The sequence below is a fragment of the Scophthalmus maximus genome, chromosome 16, assembly GCF_022379125.1.
Source record: "Scophthalmus maximus strain ysfricsl-2021 chromosome 16, ASM2237912v1, whole genome shotgun sequence".
NCBI classification, from domain to species: Eukaryota; Metazoa; Chordata; class Actinopteri; order Pleuronectiformes; family Scophthalmidae; genus Scophthalmus; species Scophthalmus maximus.
Window position 1 is genome coordinate 20,332,043 of NC_061530.1, and position 13,774 is coordinate 20,345,816.

At 45.7% G+C, this 13,774-nt stretch overlaps 1 protein-coding gene across 4 annotated transcripts in view; it reads left to right on the forward strand.

Annotated features, from left to right (window-relative positions):
• Positions 1-13,774, forward strand: part of rnf213b (ring finger protein 213b) — a 30,781-nt gene that overhangs the window by 15,286 nt on the left and 1,721 nt on the right. For 3 of the 4 annotated variants that reach the window (XM_047327618.1, XM_047327615.1, XM_047327617.1), the window contains 37 exons: positions 23-159; positions 247-345; positions 422-534; positions 625-738; positions 843-883; positions 975-1,131; positions 1,363-1,498; positions 2,097-2,285; positions 2,620-2,753; positions 2,843-3,018; positions 3,118-3,321; positions 3,528-3,715; positions 3,793-3,913; positions 4,021-4,121; positions 4,386-4,565; positions 4,655-4,800; positions 4,894-4,993; positions 5,343-5,454; positions 5,606-5,810; positions 6,336-6,526; positions 7,154-7,276; positions 7,766-7,867; positions 8,156-8,401; positions 8,970-9,051; positions 9,138-9,172; positions 9,261-9,364; positions 9,444-9,588; positions 9,670-9,835; positions 9,919-10,004; positions 10,084-10,332; positions 10,985-11,120; positions 11,231-11,314; positions 11,858-12,041; positions 12,302-12,503; positions 12,594-12,671; positions 12,898-13,095; positions 13,649-13,738. In XM_047327618.1, the coding sequence (XP_047183574.1) occupies positions 23-159; positions 247-345; positions 422-534; positions 625-738; positions 843-883; positions 975-1,131; positions 1,363-1,498; positions 2,097-2,285; positions 2,620-2,753; positions 2,843-3,018; positions 3,118-3,321; positions 3,528-3,715; positions 3,793-3,913; positions 4,021-4,121; positions 4,386-4,565; positions 4,655-4,800; positions 4,894-4,993; positions 5,343-5,454; positions 5,606-5,810; positions 6,336-6,526; positions 7,154-7,276; positions 7,766-7,867; positions 8,156-8,401; positions 8,970-9,051; positions 9,138-9,172; positions 9,261-9,364; positions 9,444-9,588; positions 9,670-9,835; positions 9,919-10,004; positions 10,084-10,332; positions 10,985-11,120; positions 11,231-11,314; positions 11,858-12,041; positions 12,302-12,503; positions 12,594-12,671; positions 12,898-13,095; positions 13,649-13,738 (5,154 nt within the window). The remainder of the gene's footprint in view (positions 1-22; positions 160-246; positions 346-421; positions 535-624; positions 739-842; positions 884-974; positions 1,132-1,362; positions 1,499-2,096; positions 2,286-2,619; positions 2,754-2,842; positions 3,019-3,117; positions 3,322-3,527; positions 3,716-3,792; positions 3,914-4,020; positions 4,122-4,385; positions 4,566-4,654; positions 4,801-4,893; positions 4,994-5,342; positions 5,455-5,605; positions 5,811-6,335; positions 6,527-7,153; positions 7,277-7,765; positions 7,868-8,155; positions 8,402-8,969; positions 9,052-9,137; positions 9,173-9,260; positions 9,365-9,443; positions 9,589-9,669; positions 9,836-9,918; positions 10,005-10,083; positions 10,333-10,984; positions 11,121-11,230; positions 11,315-11,857; positions 12,042-12,301; positions 12,504-12,593; positions 12,672-12,897; positions 13,096-13,648; positions 13,739-13,774) is intronic. The other variant, XM_047327616.1, reaches the window with a different exon arrangement.

Below are 13,774 nucleotides of genomic sequence, written 5' to 3' on the forward strand. Positions count from 1 at the left end.
TCCACTTAATTGTTTTGCGTAGATAACTACATTCTCCAGCTTGTTAACGAGATCAGATGTCAAGGTTGTAGCCCACGCTCTGGGGCTGCATACAGACATGATCCTCCTGCTCTCGCTCCACCAGTTTGACACCGAAGTCTCCTTCTGCAACACGATACGGTACCAACTTCTGCCACAACAGCAGCTTGGCTTTTTTTATTTGAGTTTTGCCTTTTAGTATTTATCTTACACTCTTTCCTGTGCCAGGGGCTTTATCCAAGATGCTGGCCACTCTCCTAACATCCTAGTAATTCAGATGGACCTTGAGGAATCCCACTGCAGTGGCGAGCTCATGGCATCAGCAAAGTAGGGCTCCACGTCAAGCTCCTGAGCAGATCTGATTGCATGTATGCAAAGTGTTTATGATTCCATCTGCCAACAGATATTGCACCATGAACTCCTTGATGCCACTGCTAGATCAGACCTGTTGGGTGATTTTCATCGTCAAGGTTTCTAGGATCCCAAGTCAGTCTCAGTACATTGGTTTCCAAGGAGGTGAGTAACAGGAATATGACTGCATTACAATTATTTGCTGAATGCATTATCCCATAATGTTATACAAGGTTTGGTCTTTTGTATCTGAAGGATTCTGGCAGTCAGTGCATATTGATGACCTGAGGGATTCAGAGGACATGAGCCTGAACCTGTTGGTTTTCTGTGGAACCCTCATCAGCAACCTGCTCAACCCTACACCGACAGGTAGCTGCTGTCCATCCTCTGGCCATTTAAATTAATTCTGTGTCACAAATTGTTCTTGAAATAATTGTTAGTAGAAAATAAACAATATACTTGATCTTTACTAGAGCAAAAGGGCGATGGAGAGAGGGACAGAAACGACTCTCAGGTAAATAAAACTTCCTCCTTATGTATGTTAGTGTCAAACTAATCTTATTTAGAATGTTGCTTATATGAAATGTGATTGTCTTTGTGTACAGGCAGATGTAGCCCACCTCCACAGTCTGTCCTTGGTGAGATCATGTATCCAAAAAGCTGTTGGTTTGCTGAGGGACCCCAGTGGCGTGACATCGCGAAGCATGCAGCGGATGAACATCCTCCTGACTCTTCTAGGAACTGGTCAGTGTCACATAGGAGGTAAATATCTACTATTAATATATTTCTACAATATATATTGCATAAATAATCACATACTTGGACAAATACGTTAATATATTTATTTAATGTATTCACACTTTTATTTCCCTTTGCACAAAACGATCTGATCTATCTATCTATCTATCTATCTATCTATCTATCTATCTATCTATCTATCTATGTTGTTGCATGTTCCAATTGTTTCTGACAAAACTTCCATTTTTGTTGAAGCTCACTTTCAGAGGGTGTTGTTGAGTCGACTGGCCGAGGCCTTGGCCCAGAGAGAAGAAAGGATGAGCTCCCCCAAGGAGTGGGTGAGCATAGAAGCCAAGAAACGACAAGCTCTGCAAGAGGGAGGAACTCTGAGGTAAACCGTTAATGGGACTAGGGCTGCAACCAACGATTATTTTCATTATCGATTAATCTGGCGATTATTTTCTCAATTAGTCGATTAGGAATTTAAAAATCATTTCTAACACTGTGAACTATTGCACCAACCTGACGTGAAAAATGTGGCACATCTATGCCCTGTGTAGTACAATGTATATTCCGATGCAAATTAGGATCCCGCTAAAAAAAATATGAATATTAAAATAATGGAATATAAATTGTAGGATTTTTTGAGTTTGTCTAATCAAGTTGTGGGTATCGAGGAGTCATAAAATGTCCTATCTTGTTGTGGAAATTGGATGAATATCATCCATTATGAATACAAGAAAACACTAGTGGATACGTATAAAAATATATATATTTGGAATAAGTTATAAGCTTAGAATAGAAAAATCTGATTCTGTACAATGATTTAGTTGCATAAGTAAATGATTACCCATAATTACATAACATTAAATTACATTTACATATCACACCTCTTTCATACTGCTGCATCGTGTTCATAGATCGTATGTAAATGCATCTATAAAGACGTTTTCATTGTCTTAAGCATAATATCTGTCTTAATCTGGCAGACACACGCTGTGGCGCCGTCTTCAGTCCGCCGTGATTCCCATCTTGGCCAGTATGTTGGAGGCGATGGACAGATTCGCAAATCTGGACCTGCTCTCCGATCAGACGCTGAGCCGCGGCCTGACGACGCTGTGGCTGGACATCCTGGCAGACTCGCAGGTCTTAGACCTGACGCCTCTTCAAAAACCAAGGTACCGTGGATTCATCTCTCTCTGCGAAAGAACCAACAACAACAAAAAAGTGAATCGGCAAATCAAGGAAACTGACGAGGAGGTTATTTGTTGCTCGCTTGGTTTGTTTTTCAGTAGGATTATGCAAAAAACTGTTAAATGGATTTCCGCAAAACAGAAAACAAAAAAGAAACCATTAGTTTTTTATCACTTTCTTTAACACTTTCATTTTCACAGATTTTCCAGGGAATCATTTGTGGATCTTGATGCAGTTTAGTGCAGCTCGACTGTTGAGTGGGTGACATTCTGGTGTTTCATCGCGATGTCTTTGTTTGATTGTTATTATATTTTACAGTGGGTCCGACCAGGAAGTGCTGGTGCAGCACCACTTCCTGTTGGATGGTGAAGAACAACCCTGCTCTGCCCCGTTCAGCTCGCTCATCACGACGCACCTGGAGAGCCTGTGGGCGGAATCTGAATTCATGCCGGGTCTGTCTTGGTTTCAAGTATCTATCTCGTGAATAGACCCTGTGGTACACACGGTGGGTTGAAATAATTATTTCCACCATGTTCTTTAGTAACGACAGATGACGGCACGGAGAGGATTCTCCAGTTTGTGAGCGCCTTCGACAGCAGCCGGCTCTGCGGTCACCTGAACAAACTCTCGGACGGGGAGCGTCGGGAGTTCGGACATCTCTACCTGCGAGACTTCCTGCTCATTTCTCTGAAGATCAAGTCCAAAGTGGAACTCCGGGTACAGACAGAAAATGACTCACACAAGCCGAGAGGTCACATGTTGTGGGACCAAGTGCAACAGAACAAGTGTTGAACTCTCCCCCGTGTGATGTAACAGGTGTTGACCAGATCCGTGTTGGGCTGCATGTCCGAGCTTCAGTCCTCCGCTTGCGTCGCCCCCGACCTCTCACCCGCCTGGATAATGGCTGCTGCCAAACACTTTGCCCCCAGACTGGACACCCTGTGCCACATATTTCTGCTGCAGCCACATCTCGCCACCGACGTCTTCCAGCAGGGGGCAAAGAGGGAGCTCCAAGAAATGGTGAGAGGAACCTTTTGTCTTCAAACATCCTCCTCATCATCACCGACAGGCCGCATTTCACATTTCCTGTCGGTTGCTCGACCGTCCAACTCGTGATATTGCTGAATGCTAACATGCTAAAGTTTAAACGCCTCACACCAGAATAAAAGGCGTCCTGTAGAGATTAAGATGAGCCTTGATGATGACGACGTGTTGCCTTCGGTCAGGTGGACGACATTTCGGCTCTGGGTGTCTGTGTGGAACAGACAAAGCTGCTGACGCTGACGTCGCTGCCGGCGTGCGAGTCCTTTGTGAGCCGAGTGGAGCTCCTGCAGCCGTGTCTGGACCGAGCGCTCGGTCAGAAGTACAGCCGCCTCTGCAGCTCCGACTGCGTGCAGCATCTGGACTCCATCAGGTGAGTCTGTGCAGACGTCGGCTGAGAGAAAAGGGAAAGCGTGTTCTGTGTTTTTATCATGTGCTTGGCCCCTGCAGGTCGCTGTGGCACGGGATGCTCGTCGTGGCGTCTTTCATCCAGCACGTTGTTTTTAAAGTTCAACACAATGACTCTCGAATGAAGGAACTGGCTCTCAAACACTGCAACCTTCACCTGAACGTACGTTGAATGGTTTTAAACATACGTTGCTAACAGTTTGACACGAGCATCAAAATCAAAACGAGGTGGGTGATGAAGACGCTCTTTTTTTTCTGGCTCCCTCACAGCTGATGCAGGCGTCGCCTGATGTGAGGAGCGTGGACACTTTGCGTCAGCTCATCCGCATCCTCAATTCTTTCCACAACGAGTGCATCGGCAGGGAGCTGAGGTCAGACTCGGCCTTTATACATTTAACCCCTTTAAGACGTCGGTTTGTTCACAGGAGGATCTGGTCTCACTCCTGATCTCATCGAGTCCTGAGCGCTCGGTTCAAACAGGTTCACGACGTTAAATCAAACAGCTCATCGTTGCTCTTTAACGGATTGAATTTTAAAGATACAAGACATTGTTGAATGTGTAATGTACCAAATCTCCTTTTCTCAAAATTTCCGCAGACCTATAAATAATGTTCTCGTGATACGTGTCTGTGCAGGTTCGGCGTCTCGTGCGCAGTTTGTTTGTCGGAGCTCAGAGAACCGGCGGCTCTGCCGTGCCAACACGTCTTCTGTCTGCCGTGTGTCCGGCTCTGCCTGCAGCCGCACAAACGCTCGTGCCCCACGTGCAGGGCGGACGCGCCGCCCGACTTTGCGCCGACTGTTTCGCACACCATCAAGTGAGTCGGGAGAAAAATAACAAACTGTAACCGTAGAAACGCATCCATCACGATTATCCCCTCGCCCTCCTCTGTGCGTCTTTTCTCAGGGCGGCCCTTCAGCAGCAGGCGGCGGTCCGGACCTGCTGCAACTCCTTCTTCCTGGAGGTGGTGTCCAGGTTCTGCCTGTCAGAGGGGCAGCGGCCCGGGGACGGGGTGGTGGAGCTCCTCTTCTCGTTACTCGTCTCCGCTAACGGTCAGTGATGGGGGGTTATTAGAGCATGGCTGTGTTACCTAGATTACCCACATGATGATTTTCAAACGATTTTTTAATTTCCGTGCGCTGCAGGAGACGTGTACAGGACCAGAGAGCTCACGCCCTTCCTGGAGTGTGTGGACAACAGTCCCGTGGTCCGGTCGGTGCTGCCGAAGCTCCTGCTGCAGTACAGGTGGGGAGCGAACCATCAACAAAGTCATGGCTTTATACTGTAGACGTTCTGAAACAGGCACCTGGTGTCATTGAAAATGTACAAAATATCCAGATAATTGATGGAAATTTAAATCTCCTCAATTAAAATCCTGCTCAGTGAAAAAAGTCACATATTTCCATATTCTTGGATTTTCAAAGCTGCAGATGATTTGAGGGATCACATGATTCTTTACATCTTGTGTGTTTTCTACGGAGCAGCGCTAGAGGAAAGTGTGGTGAAGTGGTTGTGACGTTTGAGTTCCTCATATTTGTTCTTACTGAAGCTGAAGTGAGACGCTGTCATTGGTGAACTGTTGAGCTTGTGTCAGTTTCCAACAGGCGAAGACGCACGTGGAGACGTACCTGAAGAACCTGGAGGAGAAGCTCCTCGACACGGAGGACCACACGGAACTCTACCTGCTGTTCGTCAACTGCTTCCAGGTAGAAGACACTGGTGCTTTTCTGCATCCATCATCTTAAGATCTGTTCAATTAGGTCATTGTCGTTTATTCTTGATCTTATTCAAGTTGAATGAAAACATCGCCTCTTTTCGCAACAATCTGTGGCATAATTTTCAAAACCTCCTCCTCAGGACTCTCTGCTGTGCTCTGATGCGCGAGCAGCAGACAGGAGTAGAGAGCAACAGACGCGAGCAGAAATCACATTCCTGAGCAGGTTCGCCAGGAAACAGGCTCCTGACAGACGCGGGAGGCCGGCAGAGTTCCTGCTCAGCATGGCCCAGCTGAGGATCTGTCTGAGCACGGCGGCCCGGCTCCTGGAGAACGCCGCGGTTCAAGGTGAGTGGTACCGAACCTCCGGGAAAACCAGTTACAGATCGGAGACACAGTCGCAAGATCCATGTGCCGTTCACACGACACGACTCGCTGTCTTGTAGTCGCGAGGCTTTCAGTCGCAGCGAGCGCCTCTGGTCTCCAAAGTTCGTTTTGTCGCGAAAAAAACATGCAGGAAGTGACACGGGAAAATGACGTGCAAAAAACAGGAAGCGTCAACAATGGACGTCAGAAGGACACAAGCCCTGCAAATAGTCTGTGGTGCGATGATTTTGTCCAGAGACACAGGAAAGGAAAAGGCTTATGAGGATAAGTTGTTGCGTTGTTGTGCTACAGTTCCTCCCTCGGGTTTCTGCTCGGCCCACGTCGTCTTGCGCTGTTGTGGCCACAGTGCGTCGACGCCATTGACGTAGTAGTCGACGCACTCACCGCCAACACGTCGGCATTACAAAACTTCTTCATGTAGGTTTGATTGTTGATCTGTGCTGTAGAAATAAAAGATTATTTTTGTATGTTGTTCCTGAAACACAGGCAGCGGTGAAGAGGTGGAGGCTCAGTACCTGCGGCAGGTGCAGGCGGTGTGTCAGTACTGTGGAAACGACTGGCACAAGGTTTATCTGCTGCGAGCGCTGCACAGACTCTCCGGCGTGGAGCGCATCCTGTCTCTGATGAACTGTCCGGACTGGAGGTGGCTGTTCCCCGCCGAGCTCGTTCGGCTTCAGGTGCAGAAACTAATCCTCACGTCTACAGGGAAGTCTCCCCTGTGGAGCTGCAGCAACAGATCAAACCTTTCAAATGCCTGCACACCTGATCCTCTCATCCAGATCATCTCCGTATGACCCTGTTCGAAGATGAAGAAAAGAAGCGGATGCTTTTTAAATTTTTTGAAATTTTATTTATTTCTTTTAGAATCTACTGCTACTTTTTGATTGTGCATGTTTAGAGCTGCAGCTGACAGTTATTTTCTTTATCAATTAATCGATATTTATATTTTTTTGATTTATCGATAGGTGAAATATGTCGATCACAGTTCTCCAGAGCCCAAATCACTTGTTCCTAAAATATTAGATTTACTATCACAGAAAACTACAAACCATAAATCAGCAAAGAACACAAAATACATAAATACATAAAGAAAATCTATCAACATTAACATTATCATTAACAGTATTTTTATTAGTAGTAGTAGTATCTCTAGTATGATGTATCTTCTAGAAAGTTCTCACCTGTCATAACGTACTGTAGGAATCCTCAGGTGTTCTTCTTCAAGTTCGAACTCTGCAAAGAAGAGATTTGTATTTAGAATTAATATTCATTTTAATGCTAAAATGTTTTTATTTCCCTCAAAGACAATGATTCCGACCAGCGTGGACCAGTTCCTCTGCTGCGGGACGTCCTACCGGGCCACGAGAGACGCCGTGGCTCGGGTTCTGCTGGAGAACAGAGACGACGCCTTCCTTAAGGAGCTAAAGGTCAGAGGTCACAGAGAGGTCGGGGGGTTCATTAGGTTTAGGAGCAAATCTGCAGCTGAAGGTCAGAAGGTCCTGTCGTCTGTTCACACGGCCATGTCTCAGGGTGACCACTAGAGGGCGCACAAACAGGTATCCGTTAATCAATGACACGTATCATGTAGCGTTAATACTCAAGGGATTTTTCTAAGCCTACATTAATGTACAGTATTCGTTATGACAGTTACGACCTTTACTCATAAAGACACTCAGTAAAGTTTATATTCTTACAGCTGTGTTGTGTTATACTGTCATTGTTTACGTGTTTAACGTTGTTAAGCGTTGTAGTTAAACTTATATCGGCACAAAGCCACATTATGATGTGTTAACTACGGTAAAGTGTTACATTCCGTCTTTCATTTGTTTTTATCATTGTTTTTATTGATCAGCTCATTCAGGATGTGAATTATTCCATATTTCCGTCTCCGTTTGTTTTTATTCTTCCCCCCGTAGACGCTGAGAGGTTCTCGGATCAGCCTCGTGGCCTTGGCCCTGTTCCGACACTTCACCTGCCGCTACAGATCAGCTGACGTCAACGGGCGCCCGTCCCCGCAGGTCGGAATATGAATATAGTAATATGAACATTACGGCAACATCAAGTTCAATTTCATTCTTTTTATATTAGATACCCAGTGCAGTAACATGCAGTTCAGCTATTGACCAGTAATTTACATATAGAGATTAAAAAATTAAAAGATGCTGTTATGTAACATCTAAGTTGTATAAGAACAAATTGTGGCAAGTGTCTGTGAAAAGTCCCGATCGTCACTGCTGGTGATGATTTTAAAACATTTAACAAATCGCCAAATTATTATGAATTTCCTTCTGTGTGTGACCTCACAGGAGAGGGCGCGACTGGTGAAGCTTCTGAAAAACGTGAAATCATCCGGGGAGTTCAGGGATTTCTGCGCTTCGCTCCTGTCGAACCAGATCGGTGGACCGGGCTCGCGTGTCCGCGTCGACGAGGGTCTTTCTCCTCCGAGACGAACCGTCCTGGAGCTGCTGGTGCACCTGAGCTCCGTGCTGCTCGCTGGGAACGCGCTGCTGGCTCCTCTCCATCAAGTGGCGTCGCAGCCTCACAACGTGACGGTGAGACACTTCTTCATTAGCGCTCGGCTCTGGCGATTCATCGGGCGGAGTGCAAAGCTTTTCAGAGCTGTGGTTGTAGAGCCGCAACACGATGAGAGCTCACAATGTGTTTGGTTGTACGGTAGATTCTTCTTTGTTGTTTTTAATGGCGGTTGGCAACAGGAGTTCTGACGGTGGCAGATATTAAAATGTGGCTGAAAAGCAAAAGACGAGAGGAACCTATGTTGACGTGGTAATGATATATTAGATTGTTGTTTCTAAGACCGATATATACTTCATTTTAAGACGGTCATCTTAAGACCCCGACCTCTGACCTGACCTGAGTTAAACACAACATAAAAAAAACTTTAAAAGTGTTAAATCAAAGAAGGTACCTGAGGCGTAACATCATTCGTCTGCCATCTTTAGAATTCCAGGAGAAACGTGACAAATTTTCTTGGAAAAATTCCCTGGCCCTAATACGCCATCGTATTAAACTGTACATATCGTCTTTCTGTAAAAAACACTGAAAATCTCCAGATAAAAACTTTAAAATCCCTTCTCCTACTTTTCAACTTTGTCCACAAAGAACTCCTTTCTGCCAACGATGCCTGACGACCACTCGACTGAGGCCAGACAGTGGCTGCACCTAGAGAAGCTTGTGGAGTACAGTGAGTATTTTACAGTACATGAAGCCGCAGGTTGTTTTTTCCTCATCATCCGATCTTCACCGTCTCTCTCGCCTTTTTCTTTTCAGCCTGTGCCAATGGACACGTTTGCTTTGTGGGAGAGGTACGAGCTCCTTTCATTGCATCACACGTTGAGAATAAAATCATCTTTAAAAGATTAATACTTGATGTGCTTCTGTATTTTCACGTAGTGTGGTAAACCGGTGGTTTCCGGGAAGTGTCCCGACTGTGGAATTCCAATCGGCGGTGATCGTCACGTCCCAGTCAGAGGGTTTATTCCAAAGGCAGACGTGAGGTAATAAACCTGTTCCAATTAACCGGCGTCTCGCCAAAATGTTTTGTGTTCGATTTAACTTTGTGTTTGTTCGGTGAAGAGATCGGACTCGGACGGGACACGTGTTGGGGGAAGCGGCTCGCAGGTCCGACGCCCCCGAGAGACAGATGACGTCGGCCCAGTCCTGCGTCCTGCGGCTGCTCACGCACCTCGCCATGCTCCAGGGCGCCATACGAAATGAGAGAGTGAGACGTTAACGTGAAGCTGCAGCAGACTCTACACATCGCCCGGCGTCACGTGACTAAACCATACTCCTGTTGTCGTAGGGAGTCGCGGACATGATCAGCCCGAGGCCGGTTGATGTGTTCACCTTCCTGTGGAGCCACCTGGAGAAGGACGTGAGCGTGTTGGGGCAGACGTTGGATCTGAACCTCGACAACGCGGCGGTGACGGTGCATTTGGTTGTCAGCGGCTGCGCAGACTTCACAGCAGGTGATAGACACCGTCAGCGAGAAGCTCCTGTTGCTCCGGTTGAAAAACCAACGTGTCACTGACTCTGCTGAATGTTAACAAAGGTGCGAGATCGGATCTGTCCTCCAGAACGGGACGGCAGCGGTGGGAGAAGCTCGTCTGCGACTCTGCCATCAACCCAGTGCTCCAGGTAAGGTTTTTGGTTTTTTACAATCTGCACTTATTTAACATTTTCATGTCAATTAGTGATGAAATCTCTCTTCCTGCAGAATTTGCAGGAGAGTCTGGCCGAAGCTCAGGACAGAATCGGGGCTGACGACGGAATCGCCGGAAGCCCCCTGATGAAGCTTCTCTTCGGGGATCCCAGCAGCATGTTGTCGCTGCCGTCCGACTGCCCGACGCACCGCTCCGCCTTCTGGACGCTGCCTGAGATCATGACGGTGGAGCGCTTCTCCCAGCTGGTGGGAGAAGCGCCGGCACGCAGCTCTTTGCCTCTGCTGAGCGTCTTCCTCCAGAAGGTACCGACGCTCATCGGCAACACGTGGAATCACAACCTTCCGCCAAGACGCCGCGATTCTTCAAATAGATCTTTCTCATTGTAGAAAACAATTTGAAAGTTTTTCTCTGCGTCTATATTCAGAACTATACGATGTGATGTTAAGACAGTAGTTAAATCCTGGACAGGAATACGGGATTCCAAGCAAATCAGACTCTGGGTTGTTTAATTATCATGAAATTTGATGTTTTTTTTTTTTTTAGCTCATATGAACATGAACATCAGCAAAATTGTTTGGCTTCTACACTTAGTATTTTTGGGGGAATAAGCTAAACATAAAGGTAAGATACGATATTACTTTAGTCAATACATGTTGAAAAAGTCAAACATTTAGATTTTTAAATGACAAACAAACTTCCTCGTAAACCCGTTACATACATTTTTAATATCAGACAGAGAACATGGCTGATTTTTTTTTTTGGGGGGGGGGGGCAGTGCTGCTAAAATATCCTGTGGAAATATATAATGAGCCAAACTCCGCTCACTTCCTCTTGTTACAACGAAATGTAAAGAGCCCTTGTTTGTGATATTTTAATAACCATGTTCGTTTGTGCTCCCGACAGAACTTTTTAAAATATTGTTGTACCAATTATTTTTGTGTGTGTGTGTGTCAGATTAACTGTGTGAGACAGTTGCACCACCTCCCCGAGCTGGCCGCCCTCCAGTCGGACCTGCTCAGGGTGTTTCCTCTGACGTCGGACTCTGCAGACTCTCAGACCATCGCGCAGATCTTACAGCAGATACCAGCAGGTACTGTGACATCAATATCTTAATTTTTATTAACTGAATGTTTATTACGGTCACATTTTCTTATCCTCGGTGCGTCTCACGACCTGAGTTCCCTCCCGTCTTCTCCTCAGGACACCAGAAGACGATGCTGCGTCAGAGAGTGGAGAGATTCCTCCGAGTGTGGAACTGCCTCAGGGCGGAGGTGGCAAACAGCTGTGAGCACGTTCTTCCATCTTTGAAAATGAAACTTGTAACTGAGCAGAATATGAGAAAACTTTTCTGTGTTCTAGTGATTTTTTTTTTTTGTTATTCAAAATGGAAAAATGAAAATCAAATCATTTAAAACATTTCGCTCGGCATCTTTTTGACCATGAAAAGAAAAAAATATATATTTTAAAACGAAACTCAAATAACCACTCGTTTTTTTTTTTATACCTCTTTCTGTAGATAGAATCCACAATCCAATCATACATTGACTGTTAATATACATTTGTTGAAGAACCTTGTACATATGTTGGTTTCTTATTATTACACATTTATTTAACGAATAGAATGTTCGATGAATAATGTGACACCAACACATTACTGCAGCATTATTCATGCAATATTTATTGATGTGGAATCAAATTGTAACCAGCAAAATGAGATTGAATTAAGAAAGAAAATTAATAACCTTTTAATTAAATTTGTGTGTGTGTGTGTGTGTGTGTGTGTGTGTGTGCGTGTGTGCGTGTGCGTGTGCGTGCGTGCCTCTACAGCAGCACACCTGGGTGTGGACGTTAACTTATGTGCGAAGGAGGTGACGACCGAGAGCTCCGGGGAGTTTCTGGCGCCGCGGCGACACGGACCGGGGTCGTGTCTCCGAACGCTGGTCGACTTCCTGTCGGAGACACACAACGGCCTGGTGAGGGAGGCCCGGAGGGTGAGCAGCCAAGAGGACAGGTCAGTCGATCCCGGTCCAGAGTCCAGCGCTCAGACTCGTACGGACAGAAGCAGTTTGTGAATTTAAATAGCCACCGAGCGTTATTCCACACGTAGTGTGTCACTCGGGTCCTGTGTCTTATAAAAGAAAATATTTGAGTTATTATTTTTTATTTGAGGGTTAGGGTTAAGTTTATATTCGAAATCACAACAATGTTAAATGTCAAAGATTCATTTTTTTTGTGAAAACATGTTCTTGTTTGTCTTTTGCATCTCCTCAGTGAACACAGCGTTTCGTTGGACAGGATCTCAGAAACCCAGCTGACGCTGTGCAACCCGGAGAGGGAGCTGCTGCCTCTGGTGTTGGCTCACTGTCACTACACCTTGAAGAAAGGCCGCGAGACGGACCGCAGCTACGACCTGCCGGGGATCCAAACCCAGCTGGCTCGCCGCTTTTTCACTGGAAAACCTCTCATCAAAGCGGTAAATTAAAAAAAAATAAAAAATAACCACGCGTCTTGTCAGGTGATGCCAAGCGTTCTGCTAAACCGGCGCTGTTTTGATCCCGGACAGGACACGGCGAGGTTCCTGAACAGACACCTGCAGGATTTCTCCGTGGTTCTGTCCGAGGTCAGAGGAAAGATTCGTCAGGTAAAAAAAACAGCATTTCTCTCACTTAAAGAACTCAAAGTATTTTTACGGTACTAAAGTCTTCATCTGGAACTGACTACTGCCAGCTGGAGAACGTTCCTGGAGTTTCCCCTGTAGGACCGTGTGTGAGGCCACTTTTTGAAAAGGTCAAATTCCTTTCGCTCGCACTCCTCACACCTCACTGGAGGAGCCGCTGACATTTTTTTTTCCCTGCCGGTGACCGCAGGAACCGCTGAAGGGTTCCGTGTGCGGCGCCACGAGGACGGTGCTGCGCTCGTACACGGATGTCTGCGACGCCGTGTTCGTGGTGGAGATCGGCCTGCGCTTCCTCGGCAAGACGGGCGGCGATCCTCGGGGTCAGCTCTCGACCTACCTTGCTTATGATTTGCAGATGCGCTCGCAGATTTCCAGCACTGTGGCCAAGGTAGAAACCTCCAAACACCAGTACACACAGAACGCGACTGGGTCAATGTCTTTTTTTAATTAAAAAACCCTTCTTTTGGTTCATCTCTCTTGAAAGATCCACGTCATACAACAAAAAGCACAAAAGTTGTTCTTAGATTCTTGTTATATTGTCTAGTTGTTCCTATTTCATAAAAAGATTTAGGGGACATGTTAGGTTTACATGTTTTAATCCATTTACTTCAAATTACTTTACATGTTTCCATAGTTTTGGAAATGTGTATTTCTTCTTCCTTTGTTCTTTTTCACTGATTTCTGTTGAACGTGGTAAAATTAATTTGCAGACTGGAAATCTGCATGTATCATAAAATCAAAAAATAAAGAGTCAAATATAATAATGCCAAAAGAGTCTGAGCTCAATAGCCACATGACAAACAAACTGTCATACAGGCATGAATGGAAAATATGTTACAAAAAAACAACACTTCACACTGTTTAACTTTCTTTAAAAAAAAAAAGGCGAAAAAACAAACAATCAAAAAGGTGAAATGTGTCTGATTTGTGTTTGATTTCAGGGTCTCGGCGAGAGCAGACTGGAGCACAGCGTTTTCACCTGGCAGCTCCTGACGTGTTGGAAATCTGAGCTCATGCTGAACCGAAAGCAAGTGAGTGTCGACAGGAATCAGACAGAATTTACTGGG